This window comes from Orbicella faveolata, unplaced genomic scaffold, assembly GCF_042242905.1.
Source record: "Orbicella faveolata isolate gen_17 unplaced genomic scaffold, um_ofav_v1 contig_12, whole genome shotgun sequence".
Lineage (NCBI taxonomy): Eukaryota > Metazoa > Cnidaria > Anthozoa > Scleractinia > Merulinidae > Orbicella > Orbicella faveolata.
Genome location: NW_028301539.1, coordinates 8,712,501 through 8,727,466, shown reverse-complemented (window position 1 = coordinate 8,727,466; position 14,966 = coordinate 8,712,501). Strand labels below are relative to the sequence as shown.

The 14,966-nt window shown below is 39.4% G+C and overlaps 1 protein-coding gene across 1 annotated transcript; it reads right to left on the bottom strand.

Moving 5' to 3' along the window:
• Nucleotides 1–515: 515 nt before the first annotated feature.
• LOC149116455 (C-type mannose receptor 2-like) lies at nucleotides 516–9,659 on the bottom strand. The gene is made up of 5 exons (XM_089279770.1): nucleotides 9,545–9,659; nucleotides 2,308–2,573; nucleotides 1,365–1,528; nucleotides 1,083–1,135; nucleotides 516–998 (listed from the first exon to the last, which is right to left on the bottom strand). The coding sequence occupies exons 1-5, from the start codon at nucleotides 9,612–9,614 to the stop codon at nucleotides 568–570; spliced, it is 984 nt and encodes a 327-aa protein (XP_089135896.1). The 5' UTR covers nucleotides 9,615–9,659; the 3' UTR covers nucleotides 516–567.
• Between the last annotated feature and the right edge of the window lie 5,307 nt (nucleotides 9,660–14,966).

The following is a 14,966-nucleotide window of genomic DNA, read 5'->3' as shown; positions in this document are numbered from 1 at the left end:
CTAAAGGATTTTACTGAAAAAGGGGGGGGGGGGAGGGGGGAGCAAGTAAAGTAAAAGAGCTGTGGTCAGTCTGCTAATTAAGGAAAGGAATATTCACTATCAGTTTTGCGTTTTTATTTCTGAATGCCAATTCATTGGCATTTAGAAGTATTGCTACTTCTGATTGCCAATTTATTGGCATTCAGATATTTTTAAGGGTGCAAATTTCACTAATTCACTCAATCTATCTCTGTTAATCTTGCTGCAAATCAGCAGACAGTGTACATCGTTTTATCATTTCGGAAAATTTGGAGATTCGCTGTCGGATCTCTGATGCAAATAATGAAATAAGGGACATTTTTTTTTCAAATGTGCTACCCCTGCTACCTTTAAACCTTCCTCACTTTCTGCTGATCTTAAATGAAATGAATTCCCAATAAAATAATGACAAACGAGCCTGTAATCACCTGTAAACTAACACAGTACAAATGCTTTTAATATACATTAGTAAGCCTTTTTTTTTTTTTTTTTCTGTCAACGCATTATTAACAAGCTAGACAACTGTCTAAAAATCCCCCTGGCCCTTGATTAGGGAGACAACTGCTCACAAATATATCCCAGTGCAAAAGAGCATTCCAAATCATTCCACTCTCCATCATCATAACCACGGAAATAATGCGATTGCAACTGGAAACTTCCCTTTAAAATATGTCCACAATCTTGATTATCTCCGAGGTTGTTAGGGTTACTTTTCCCCCAGTTGGTATATTTTCCAAGTAAGCTTTCATCCGTCCAGATCCACTTGCCTTCTATCATCTGATCACTCAGTCCGATCCAGTAAGTCCCTTCAAGTGCCTTGAGGAAGGTCCTTGTAAGGAAGTCGTTCTCCTCTGCTGATTCGATTTTTACCAACTGGGTTCCGAGTCTTTTGCATTTGGCCTCTGCATTGTTCCAGGTCTCGGGCGCAGTAAATGCCTTGTAACATGAACCAGAAAGTGGCCCTCCACCGGGAATAAAACCTAAAGGAAGAATATAAAATTTACACCTTTGTCACAGGAATATGTTCAGATTTGTTTATGGGACATTATATCTATTTTACTTACTTCCTTTGTTTTTTTTCAGTTGAAATATTCCTAGAATTACAAAGTTTTCAAGGCTGTAGATAAAAACTTTGAAGGTGTTACACAGTCACGTGTTTATTTTGTCCTTTACAAGCCGACATTACACACGTGATGTGCGTTGAAAAAGCAATATCTTACCGAATAGGTGATAAAACTTCAGCTTGCTCTAGGGCTTTTTACGAGTTAATCTCTCTTTAAAATAATACGTTATATGTGTTTAAACTGATACAGACTAATCTTCATTTCCGTGTACGATATTGTTACATTGAGATTCGCTCATTTTTACGAGGATAACAACATATCAAAATACCTTCTTTACACTGTTCCCCTCTATACTCCTCACGGCAGTCGCATTTGTATCCTTTGTCGGTAAACCCTACTTGGCATAAGGCATATTTCCCAGGGCAAGGACTGGGATGGCAAAAATTCTGAAAAAAAAAAAAAAATTAACATAAGGTTATGCGTAATTACTGGAAACAAAACTCTTTTTTAGTGTTTCACACATTGTGGCAGAGCTCCGACGGCCCGAAGGAATGCCAAGCAGACTCCCATACTCAGAGAAACCAGTGAATCGCCTCTCTCATAATAAAAATGGTTAGCGGTATTGCTCGTGAGCGTGTATGCACAACGACAATTCCAGCTAATACGTTGACCGAGACATACACCCTTGGTTTACAGCGTACATCTTTGATATTGGACATCCATGTTACGGTTAATTGACACCTGTCAAACAAGTCATCCGCTGACCAGTATCACGTGACCATATCACGGACTTAAACTTAGGGCTCGTTGAGGTCGCTTTTTTTAACTTTACCGCCTCCCAAGTACTGTTGTGACGATTGGGTCGTGGTCTTAAGCTGCGTTAGCCGTTACGGTAATCAAGGCCGGGTTGTTCATATGTAAGTATTGATTCGGAAGCTGGTTAACTTTAACTTAGGATTAAGGGTTAACCAAAGTATAAATTTTCCTTGTATGAAAATGTTTTTCACTGGTTATGTTTTCTGCAGTTTAAGTTATTCAAACTTAGAGGGCCAAAAAATATAAAGAGAAAACTTCACCGCAGTGTCAGTAAAAAAAAAAAAAAAAAACTCCAATCGAAAATATAATCGAGATTTGATTTAAGTACCACGAAAGTAAGCAAGTGGGAACAGACATGCCCAAGTCATAACAAAGTATGTCAAACAATCTACAGTAGTTAAACATGTACCTCAACAGCATGGTAAGTGTAAAGCTGTCTCTCCACCAACTCACGATGAGATGGACTTTCATATGTGTCATTGTTCAACTCACAAATGTGTGATCCTTTATCTAAGGGTCCCACATTGACTGACACACAGTTTGGCTCCAAGTAACACTTCAGTCGGCAGCTTCCCTCATCGGACACTTTCTCCGTTCTTATCAAGTGACCCTCGAGTGCTCTGTTCGACAATGGTTCCTTGAATATTAAGATGCGGTCATATTCCGTCTCGAACACTGCAGAAAATAATCAGGTAGACATATTTTACAATGTTATAGCTTTAAGAGTCCCTGTCCATAAAAATGGAAAATAACTCGGCAAGGGTCGAAAATTCGATTTCGCTCATATTTTCATGGTAGATAGGCTAGGGCATGACAAAAACTACTGGATAGTTTTTTTGGCAAAATATCCTTTTATTTCAAAGAAATATGCAAATTACCAACTTCCGTTAAAATCGTCATTTGACGCACCATTTTCTTAAGCCAGTTTGAGAGCCTCGCATGCAAAACCACATCATTCTTCCGTCTTTAAAGCACTCAAATATTTTTGTTCAATGTTTAAATGTGTACTGGGTTGGTTTTAGGGAATGTTGCGTTGTCTTTTTGGCTGCAAAATAATTAAATTTCGAAGACAGGTATTTCACTCACTTAAAAGTACCTCGTGAATATAATTGATTTTCACCATGTGCGAAACCTTTAAATGGATTAAGCTTCTGGTGATTGAATCGCAGAAGGATGATCTACAGATTCCTGTAAAAATTTCTTTGGGCAAATGATTGTGAGCGACGCGAGAGCTTTTCAAAGTACGTCCAAAATGCAAATATTTGACCATCCGTCGTCAAATTTCAATTTACGGGTTAGACGTATATTTTAGCAAGCGCCACATGACTTGACCTATAATAAGTTGAAATAGACACAGAGCTGATAATTTCGAGATGTTCTAACCTCATTTGCTGTAAAGACAGGTCCAAAGTCGATTTGACGTGTTTCTCTCACCATTCGTCGCACCTAAAGCAGAAGTTTGCTTTTGTTTACATAACGTCCGATGTACATCGCCAACTGTCAACTTATTTAATGGTCGAATACCATGAATCTGTGACTCTCTTTCGACACATATGATTACCACTGCATCTAAGTCAAAAACGGGTAAGTCATTTGTAGATAGTTGCTTGCTTTGCACTACACCAAAATATTACGTTTGATCATCATGGTTTGATGGCTTGAATCCTTGCTTGCAGCGGTTCCTTTTTCGTCACGCAATACTCTCATCCCATTTTAGGGGGTAGGGGTAGGACAATTTCTATCCTAATACATAAGGCTCCGTAAAGCTGGGTACCGCTGGGAGCACACAATCATGTTGAGTAGGAAGAGATTAAATTAAGAAATGAGAAGAATGAATAGTTTACCATTGCCCCTGTTGATATCTTTTACTCGACCACCGCTACCTACATGGCCTGCGTAATACTGTAACGCTAAACTCATACCTAGGTCTTTTCGCGCTGGCTGTGCAATTATTTTTGATTTACATGTAATACAGTGGGCTACCCCCGGGGAAATGGGTGGTGACCGCTTACTATGGGGCTAGCCGCTTAAATAGAGGTGTACCCTGAATATTTAATTTTTCACCATCGGGTTATAAATTTCTTGGTGAACGTGGAGTCAATTCAAGACAATCATGATAGACGTGTATTTGAATTATCACTCGTCATGCACCTTCAATTTCGGACCCTTATCTACCATCGCCCTTTCCAAGACAAAGTGTTTAAATTTTGGGTGGCCGCTGAATTGTCTTTACCCCTATGATAGGGGTAAAGACAATAGTGAAACTCTTATCGGAACGACCAAATGGTGGCCGAGGAGGTAACCGGTCAATAGGTGTTTTATTTACAATATTTTACTGACAATAATTTTGGACTGTATTGACAACAGTCCTCTATTTTCTGTCACAAACATACCGATGCCTCGCCACTAGGCAAACAAAATACGCCAAATAAAATGGCATGGCCAGGGCTATTTACTTGCGTAATTACTAATTAAATTTAGTCTGTTTTTCTCATGAATTAGACACGTTGTGATTTCCTATTTTCATTTCAGCTAGTTCTTGCTTCATTGATCTATAATTTGTTTCATGGCGATTTTTTTAAAATTCTAGTGAGTACTGGCACTAGCTTTATCAGCTGTTGTCTGAAACATCAAAACATACAACAAACGTGATTTGGACCAAGGCCACGTACACTATAGAATACGATTATATAAATATACACATATTATTATATATATGAACAAACAGATGAACAATGATTAAATTGTTTCATTTATTCTGAGAGTGCTCTATACAAAATGGATCAAAATATGCAGCATATGCCGTGACAGCATTGCGTGAGGAACAAATAACGGCTGTAAGATTGTGCTGCGCCGACACGCTTATCAGCAATGGTCAGCAATCGATCAAACGCATTATTTTGGCGCATGGCAAAGCAAGCAACTACCTACAAATGACTCAGCCATTTTAGATGCAGTGATGTTCATATGCGCAGAAAGATGGTCACAGATCCATGGTATTCGACGAATAATAGGTTGACAGTTGGCGATGTACATCGGACGTTAACCTTGTGTAAACAAAAGCAAACTTCTGCTTTATGTACGACGAATGGTGAGAGATCGACTAGAAACACGTCAAATCGGCTTTGGACCTGCCTTTTGCAACAAATAAGGTTAGAACATTTCGAAATTACCAGCTCTGTGTCTATTTCAACTTATTATGGGTCAAGTCATGTGGCGCTTGCTAAAATATACGTCTAACCCGTAAATTGAAATTTGACGACGGATGGTCAAATATTTGCATTTTGGACGTACTTTGAAAAGCTCTCACGTCGCTCACAATCATTTGCCCAAAGAAATTTTTACAGGAATCTGTAGATCATCCTTCTGCGATTCAATCACCAGAAGCTTAATCCATTTAAAGGTTTCGCACATGGTGAAAATCAATTATATTCACGAGGTACTTTTAAGTGAATGAAATACCTGTCTTCGAAATTTAATTATTTTGCACCCAAAAAGACAACGCAACATTCCCTAAAACCAACCCAGTACACATTTAAACATTGGACAAAAATATTTGAGTGCTTTAAAGACAGAAGAATGATGTGGTTTTGCATGCGAGGCTCTCAAACTGGCTTAAGAAAATGGTGCGTCAAATGACGATTTTAACGGAAGTTGGTAATTTGCATATTTCTTTGAAATAAAAGGATATTTTGCCAAAAAAACTATCCAGTAGTTTTTGTCATGCCCTAGCCTATCTACCACAAGAATATGAGCGAAATCGAATTTTCGACCCTTGCCGCGAAATTAAGAATTTGTCTGATTTTTACAGGCAGCCACTCTTAAACTCTTTACCCACTCACGTTTCAGTAGGAACCCATTTTTGCGTATGTCTAAGAGAACCATGTAAAAACAGTTTGACCGATTGGACCTCAGAGAGTTGGATCGAGGGTAAGATGACATCAAAAACTCAGTAGCTTAAAATAGACCAATTTCGATGTATTAAAATTCAGCCTTAAACAATAGACCTCAGTACGAGGCTCTGGGGAATACAGAGTTTGTGGGGTTTACTCTCCAGAGACTCGTGCTGAAGTCTATTTTGTTGGGCTGAATTTTAATATATCGAAATTGGTCTGTTGCAGCGTGTAAACGCAGCCTATTGTATATGCAAAACACGAGTTTAAAAGTCTGAAAGTTCGAAACTCCCGTGCTGCAGATTTAATTAGGCGCGTGCACACGCATTGCATTTTCAAACTAGTGAGTCTTTGAAGTCATCTTATCCTCGATCCACCTCTCTCGAGATTTTAAAGTTAGTAATCGCAGACCATTAATTAGGAAAATTTCAGTCAAAATAAACAGGTATCTTTTTTTCAAATAAAGGCTTAAAACTTCTGTCGCTTAGTGATTCAATTATATAATTTCGAAATGCAAAGGAAACGTAGAATTGATTTTTCGTCACAGTAGCACTTTAAAGTGTGCGCCTCAAAACGAAGAAAAACGTCGAAAATTGGTCACTAATTGCACGTTCGTCTTTCGACTTAATAAAAATGACCTTGATCGATATTTGGTTTATTCGTTGGTAGGTATACTTATGGTAATTTATCCTGAGGCTGTTTTTTATATGGGATTTGTTTGTGGAGCTTATCTATTTTCTTCAGAAAAAATATTGCAGTAATCAATATTACAATATCTGCATGGAATAGCCAAATTTCTTCCCAAAGGACGACGAAACGTTTGCCTGATAACTCGCGTAATCGAATGTGTATCTCTATAACTACTGCCTCACGTATACCTGAGCAAATGAAATAGTGTTGTGCCAAACGTGGGCACGAGTAAAAACAATTTTCAACGAATAGTTACCAATTGGAACAACAGGAGCCTTCCTTAAGCGTGAAGATTCTTTTGAATTATCAACTTGATTGTCAGCCATTAACAAAAAGGGTGTATAAGATCTTTAGTCTTTTTCTCTTCTTGTTGCCTTTAGATTAAGTTTCTTGATAGATATCCCTCTCTAATTCAAGCTGGATGACGAGGAGATGTTTGTGCACTATATTATCCTCTCTTTGCAACTGCAGTCAAATGTTTTAAAACATCATTTCTTTTGATATCACCGTTTCTATGCTCTCCCTAGGGGAAATTTGCTTTCTGCATGCCGCTGCTCGCATTGCCTTTGACGTACAATGAGTGATTTTTTCTGACGCTTAGAAAGTGGATATGAATTCATCCGTCTGTCCGCACAACGACGAAGAAAACTAACTAGTGATAGCGCGAGAATTCCTGCAGTTCTCGTAAAAAAATATTTATTTTTGAGCTATACGTGTCGTCATTGCAATTATTATAGGTTTCCATAAGGTCGTAATACTAGCAATAATGATAAATATTGCATAAAACGTACAACAGTTTTTAAAGACATGTTTCGGCATGCTTATGCCATCTTCAGTTTAATAGAGTGACTAATGATACGTGACACAAGTTATATACTACAAAATATGAATAAATTATTTACAATATGCATTACAAAACAGTGGAAACGGAAATTACAGAGTTAAAAAGGACTCATTTTCTTTTCAATGGTAAATTTTATGATCAAGTCGATGGGGTAGCTATGGGCTCCCCTTTAGCACCTATTTTAGATAATCTTTTTCTTGGATTTCACGAAGAAACATGGCTAAATAATTTTAACAAGGCCGACATCTTACTCTATAGGCGTTATGTTGACGATACTTTTTGCGTCTTTAAAAATGAGCGGGATGCCATGTCTTTCTTTGAATTCATCAATTCTCAACATCCCAACATCAAATTTACTTTCGAGAAACAGAACGACGGTAAACTTTCCTTTTTGGATGTTCTGATTGACAACTCTTCGCATGACTGCGTTTTTTCAGTTTTTCATAAAAAAACGTACACTGGTCTCTTAACAATTTTTTTTTAGTTTCACTCCGTTTCGCTATAAAATTGGCCTTGTCCGTACTCTCATTGACCGAACTTATAAAATCAACAACACTTCTTCCGGTTTTGAAAACGATTTGATCAAGCTTTCGGACACTCTAAAACGTAACTCGTTTCCTTCACACATCATTGAAAAAACCTTCAAGCGGTATCTTAACAAGCCTTCTGATCAAAAAAGCCGCAACGTTAATGATGAAAACAATATACGCTATTTTAAGCTTCCTTTTATCGGCCAGTACTCTAGAATAACGGAACTCAAACTACGGCAATTACTTAAACGTTTTTGTGAAACGGATCTTAATATCAAATTAGTTTTTACTTCTTTCAAAATCAAGAATATGTTCAGTTTTGAAGATCGTACTCCTGATGCTCTAAAATCCATGGTAGTTTATCAATTTACTTGTGCGGGATGTAATTCCTGTTATATTGGTGAAACCAGTCGCCATTTTTCTACCAGGATTAAAGAACATACAGTAAGCGATAAAAACTCGCATATTTTTAAACATCTTTCTCAATTTTCTTCATGCAGGGGCATGTACACACCTTCTTGTTTTCGCATCTTAGACTCAGCGAATAGCTCTATTGATCTTAAACTTAAAGAAGCCTTTTATATTGGTAAGAACAAACCTGACCTTAACAAACAGTTACATCACTTCAACACCTTTTTAACTCTGTAATTTCCGTTTCCACTGTTTTGTAATGCATATTGTAAATAATTTATTCATATTTTGTAGTATATAACTTGTGTCACGTATCATTAGTCACTCTATTAAACTGAAGATGGCATAAGCATGCCGAAACATGTCTTTAAAAACTGTTGTACGTTTTATGCAATATTTATTATAGGTTTAATGTAGATTATAGCTCCCTAGATGAGCCATTAGGGATCTTGAGGCAATCGCCCGTGTATTATTTTATGTTAAAATAAAATATAATATTATTGCAGGTGGCGTATTTTGCCTAGTTACCTGCGCTCACGCTCACACGCTCTCACATTTCCTCTTTTCGCAAAAAAGTACTTTCCTTAATTATGTTTATTTGTTGCGGCAAAGAAAGATAACGGAGATTATGGGATTCAGACAGTCCGGCTTGCTCACTAACATTTGCTGCTGGCTCATATTTATATTCACACTAATTATTAAAACACAAGTAGGTACGAGCTGCCACCGCCAGTAGGCATGAGGTGCAGACGAAAACAAACAAAAAAAATTAAAAAGTTCCACAGATTTAAGGGGAACACTTGTGATGCCCTGTACCATGTTTTTCTAGCTATTTCAGAGAATTAACTATCAGCCCAATCAATAAAAGTTGATTTGCGCAATGTCATGATAATTGAAATCATTCCTGTGGCATGGGAACGTCACTTCTGGGTTTAATAAATATCTCATTTTTCAAAGAGACCTGTTCTGCTAAATGCGCTAGAAGTGCCCCTACACCAAGGAGGTTTTTGTTTAAGTTTATTCAAAATTACTAGTGCAGTTATAATTCATAGATCTAAGGTCCCAATGTAACTTAAGACTTCTTTCACTGCATATAAATTCATCTGTTCCTCTCTACCCTTGGAGGGCTTTTGGGTTAGGATATTTTAAAATTTAACTAATATTAAATATTTCGGTCTCGGTAAGGTGCGTTATTGTGTTGAGCGATTTCGTTTATTATTATTAACTGTTGCCGAGCCTTCAACAAGAGTTATCAAAGTAATTAAGAATAAAACTTACCAGCATACACAATGGAAACTAATCCAAACAAAATCCACATGAGAAATACAAAGACTTTGATCGAGGCCATCCTTCCTTTGTCGCTTTGCTCAATGTCTTTGATGTTAATATTCTTTATAGTGTAACAGGTAAATTCTAACTTTTGTGGTAATTTTTTCAGTTGTCAAAGCAACCACGTCTATTTTCTTCACTGTCTAATTAATTTAATTTACTGACGCTTGAATGACGCTAACAGCAAGAATACATAAGTCTGCTGTGACAATACAAATATAAACGCTTTCTTCACAGAAAATCATCTGCAACAAAAACATCCGTTTATTGCTAACACTTTGAAAATTAATATTAACCTTCCAGCTCTTGAAGTAATATATGATATATGTATATAGTTTTCAAGTAAATGTTGTCTTAAATGTAAAGATCGCCTGAAAACAAGGTGATCGTGCCGTTGGTAATTATTTTAATCGGTGACGTCAGAATGGCAACTCCCCAAAAGAAACAATGTTAATGACAAGCTCTTAGAATTCTGTTGGAGGCCTTGAAGTGTCACCGAAGCGAAAGATTAAGAAAACAAACTGAAAAAGCAAAGGACTAACTATTTGCAGAAAGTTTTCAATCGACCTACGTGATGTCGATTAGTTGGACAAACTGCAACACATGACTGAATTATTCATTTTAATTATGCCTCTTCAATTTAGCTTTTCAGTTATTTCACAATGCTCAATTCGGAGACAAGTGACCAATTTTGAAATCGCGAAGCACGTATGATCCCCTTCAAAGTCTTAAGAATTTTCGTGTGGATTCTTTTTGGCTTGGGTCCACTGGCCTATTCAGGTAAGTGAGAGGTAACTCAACATGTATCTCGTGTTAAAAATTCAGGTATAAATAAGCAGAAAGAAGTAATCATTTTTTAATTTATAAACTTAGGACTAGGAACGAGAACGTCGACAGCATTGATGGTTTAAGTACAAGTATATAACATGTATCATATGGGCAGATAAAGCCCCACCCCTTTAAAGCAACAGCAGGATAATTCTTTTATATCTTCTTAATGAACATATTTTGAAGTGACGTTAATTAATTAGTGAAAGAACGTACCTGAGAGACCTGAAAGTGACGAAATATTAAATCGTTTGCACTGGTGTGATATATCTTAAGGTTTTGTGATAATTTATTTGTGAACACAAGATACCGGTATTTTATGTTCAGTCTTAAGAAGTCCCCTTAGAAGAGTGTGACGTCATGTGTAGTCACATGACTCTCGGACCATGTGCTTGCCGTGTTGAATTAAGCATGGAGTTGTCGTCCTTATAAAGATTGTTTGCCGTCTTTGTTACCTCTTGTTTACGCTCTCGAATAGCGTAACATTACATGGTATCAGAAGTGGGATGACGTCGTATTGTTGAAAGCCTCTGTGGAGATATTTCCAGCTTTCGAGATCCCAATTGAGTGAAGATTGTGTCAACGCGCCGCCGTTGTTTTTATAACCCGCGAACATGCCAGGTGAAGCAGAAGCTGCTGCTGCTCCCGGCAATACTCCGCCGTTTACAAGGTTGATTGCCAAAGTATCGCTTCCGCAGAAATTCCACTCGAAAGGAAACCTAGCAGCCCACTGGAAAAAGTGGATAGAGATTTGGAAAGCGTACGAAATTGTCACGGGGTTGGAAAAACAACCTTCATCGCTTCGCGTCGCCACGTTTATCACGTGTATCGGTCCAGATGCTTTGAAAATACACAGTGGATTGCCGTTTCCGTCGGATGATGACAGGCAAAACATCGACAAAGTCCTCGAATTGTGGCAAAATTACTACATAGGCAAGACGAACGTAATTTACGAAAGATACAGGTTCAACAATCCTCTAAAAGAGTCTGACGAGTCGATTGATGCCTACACAACAGCACTTCGCACGCTTGCCGAGACCTGTGAGTTTGGCTAATTAAAGGAAGACTTAATTCGCGATCGTTTAGTTTGTGGTATCAGGGACAATAGTCTGAGGAAAAAGCTTCTTCAGGAACCGAAATTAACCTAGGATAAATGTTTTGATAGCTGCCGAGCAGCCGAAGCGACTAAATGGCAAATGCAAGCCATGACAAACCAAAACAACGAATCAAGCGACGTCAACGTACTCAAATCGTCTTCTGACAAGTCAAACGCCCGTATGGTTGACGACTGTAAATTCTGTGGCAAGTCTCATGAAAGAAATAAAGGTAAAGTTTGCAAGAATTGCAAGAAAGAGAATCACGTCGCTAGCAAGTGTCATCTTCATGAGAAGAAAACTAGCTCACAGAAAGAAGAAACCAAATGCTCCGAAGTCAAGCTCGAAGGAAACCTCTCGAAAGAAAGTGTCCTTTGTCGAAACCGGTCTCTCATTGGAAGAGAAAATTTTATCTGTAGAGCTCTCCACCGAAGATGATAATGTGAGTACTTCTGAAGTTATCAATTCTGTGACTGATTTTCCTAACAATGATCTATGCAGTTATGGAGATAAAAGGGAAACCTGTAAGAATGCAGATTGACTCTGGTGCATCGTGCAATGTTCTTTCAAAGAAATACCTTCCAGAAGTTGCAGAGATCCAGATATCAAACAAGCTACTGACAGCTTACAACAAGTAGCAAATCTCAGTACTTGGAACGGCAAGAGTGAGCATGCGTAATCCTAGGACAAGAAAGAGGTATAACGCCGAGTTTGTTGTAGTGGATGGTAACTACACGCCGTTAATAGGAGCTCGTGCAGCGCAACAAATGGGTCTTCTTGTGGTCCAACACCACAATATCCAGCTGGTGAGCGACAATGAAGCTCTCGCCACCTCTCAGAGTAGCTCTCTCACTAAAGAGCAAGTGTTAACTGACTTTGCGGACATCTTCAAGGGACTCGGAAGAATGGAAGGAAAGTTACACCTTGAAGTAGATGACTCAGTCTCCCCTGTGGTCATGCCTCCCCGCAGAGTACCAGTAGCTCTGAAAGGAAAGTTTAAAGAAGAAATTGACTGTCGCATAAATGTTAGTGTCCTAACGAAAGTAGAAGAGCCGACTAAGTGGGTGTCCAGCGCAGTTGTCATGGCAAAATCGAATGGGATAGTCAGAGTCTGTATCGACCTAAGACCCCTGAACGAGGCACTCCATCGAATTCACTACCCCCTACCTGTGGTTGGTGACATTCTGCCAGAACTTGGGAAAACACGAGTTTTCTCCAAAGCAGATTTGAATGATGGCTTTCCCCAGATAGAGTTAGATGACGAGTCGAACCGCCTCACTACCTCTCAGACACCATGGGGCCGACATCGTTGGTTAAGAATGCCTTATGGAATCAGCCCTACGCCTGAATACTTCCAGCAGAAGCTTGATCAAAACTTGCAAGGATTGTCTGGTATCTATAGAATAGCAGATGATCTACTGATTGCTGGTCAGGGGGACACTAAGGAAGACGCAGATAAGGATCATGATGTAAACCTTTTACGTGTATTTCAGAGATGCAGAGAGAGGAACGTTAAATTAAACAAAGCAAAGTTCGACTTCAAATGCCAACAAGTGACATTCATTGGGTGTTAAGCAGCGAAGGAGTCAGACCTGACCCCAGGAAGATTGATGCCATAGTGAACATGGAAACTCCCGTTGATGTTCAGGGTGTGCAGCGGCTCATTGGTATGGTCAAGTACCTTTCGAAGTTCCCCAGTAACCTGTCTGAGTTATGTCAGCCTCTCGGCAAGCTTACGCACAAGGACGCTGAGTGGCGGTGGACCCAGCAACAAGAACATGTCTTTAAGTCTCTCAAAGTGGCGGTTACACAAGCCCCATTCCTCAAGTATTTCAGCCCACAAGCCCAAACTAAAGGACAAGGTGATGCATCGCAAAACGGCCTCGGATTTGCTTTATTGCAAGAGGGCCAACCAGTTACATATGCAAGCCGCCTACTCACCCCAGCAGAACAGGGATACTCTCGGATTGAGAAAGAACTTCTAGCTTAGGTCTTCGGGCTAGAACACAATCACCACTACACATTTGGAAGACGGGTGATTTTGTGGACTGACCACAAAACTCTGGTATCGATTTACAAGAAGCCTGTCGCTTCAGCTCCAAAGCGTGTCCAGAGACTTTTGTTAGGACTCCAGCAGTACGATGTTGACCTAACGTACAAGCCTGGCTCTGAAATGTACCTAGCTGACAATCTATCTAGAGCCTTCCACAAGAGCACCATCCAGTCCAAGGCTGAAGAGGAAGCTGAAACTATCGATGCAACCGATTTTCTCCCGATCTCAGAGCCCCAGCTGAGGGAAATTCAAGCAGAAACAGCTCAAGATGACACTCTTTAACAGCTGAAGAAAACCATCATCAGAGGATGGCCTGACACGAAGAAGGAAGTCTCCACATGTCTCCATCCGTATTTCTTAGTTAGAGATTAGCACAGGATGGTCTAATCTTCAAATGTTAGCACTGTGTCATTTCCTTGAGCCTGCGCACAAAGATTAAAGAGAAGTTGCATGGAGCCCACACCGGAGTTCAAAGTTGCCTCCGACGAGCAAGAGAAACCGTGTATTGGCCAGGAATGAATTCCGACCTAACTGACCACATTTCGAAGCGTGAAATCTGTTAATCTCAGCAGTCAAACCAAGCAAGACAGCCTCTCATCTCTCATGAGGTTGTTGATCGACTTTGGCAAAAGATCTCTCCAGATGTTTTCACACTTCATGGTACAGACTACCTCTGTGTGGTTGACTACTATTCAAGTTACTTCGAAGTAGATAGACTAGAAACTAAGACCGCAAAGAGGATAGCTAAGATACTCCGCAAGCAGTTTTAAGTCCATGGAATCCCAAATCAGCTAATCAGCGACAACATGTCGTTCAGTTCTCAAGAATTCAGAGAGTTTGAGGCCAGCTACGAGTTTGAAGTCATCACAAGTTCACCTGGCTATCCCCAGAGCAATGGCAAGGCTGAAAATGCCATCAAGACAGCAAAATCCATCATGAAGAAAGCTAAGCAAGTAGGCACAGATCCCTACTTATCCCTGCTTGACTGGAGAAACACTCCTTCTGGAGGAATGTCTAGCTCCCCCGCCCAAAGGATGTTTGGACGCAGAACAAGAACACTGCTTCCCACCACCAGTTACCAGTTAAAGCCAAAGGTCCAAGAAGATGTGAAGAAGAAACTTCTCAAGCAGAAGCCCAAACAAGCCAAGTATTGCAATCAAAATACCAAGGAGCTCCCGCCTTTACAGACCGGAGAAGTCGTCCGAGTAGCCCCTAAACCAGGCAATGGAGAGCGAAAATGGTTTAAGGCAAGAGTTGAAGACCAGGTTGATATCCGTTCTTACGAAGTCGGAACAGAAGACAGTAGACTGTACAGAAGAAACCGTAGACACCTCTGACAGTCTAAGGAACAATTTGTTCAGACTTCTGAAACCAGTTCAGTGCGACCACCGCAGGA

Excerpts from the sequence above, each read along its gene's own strand:
- LOC149116455 (XM_089279770.1), bottom strand. The coding sequence starts at position 9,614 with ATGGCCTCGATCAAAGTCTTTGTATTTCTCATGTGGATTTTGTTTGGA. Across the intron at positions 2,574-9,544 it reads AGTTTCCATTGTGTATGCTG|TGTTCGAGACGGAATATGAC; the intron begins GTAAGTTTTATT and ends TATTTTCTGCAG. Across the intron at positions 1,529-2,307 it reads ACACTTACCATGCTGTTGAG|AATTTTTGCCATCCCAGTCC; the intron begins GTACATGTTTAA and ends TTTTTTTTTCAG.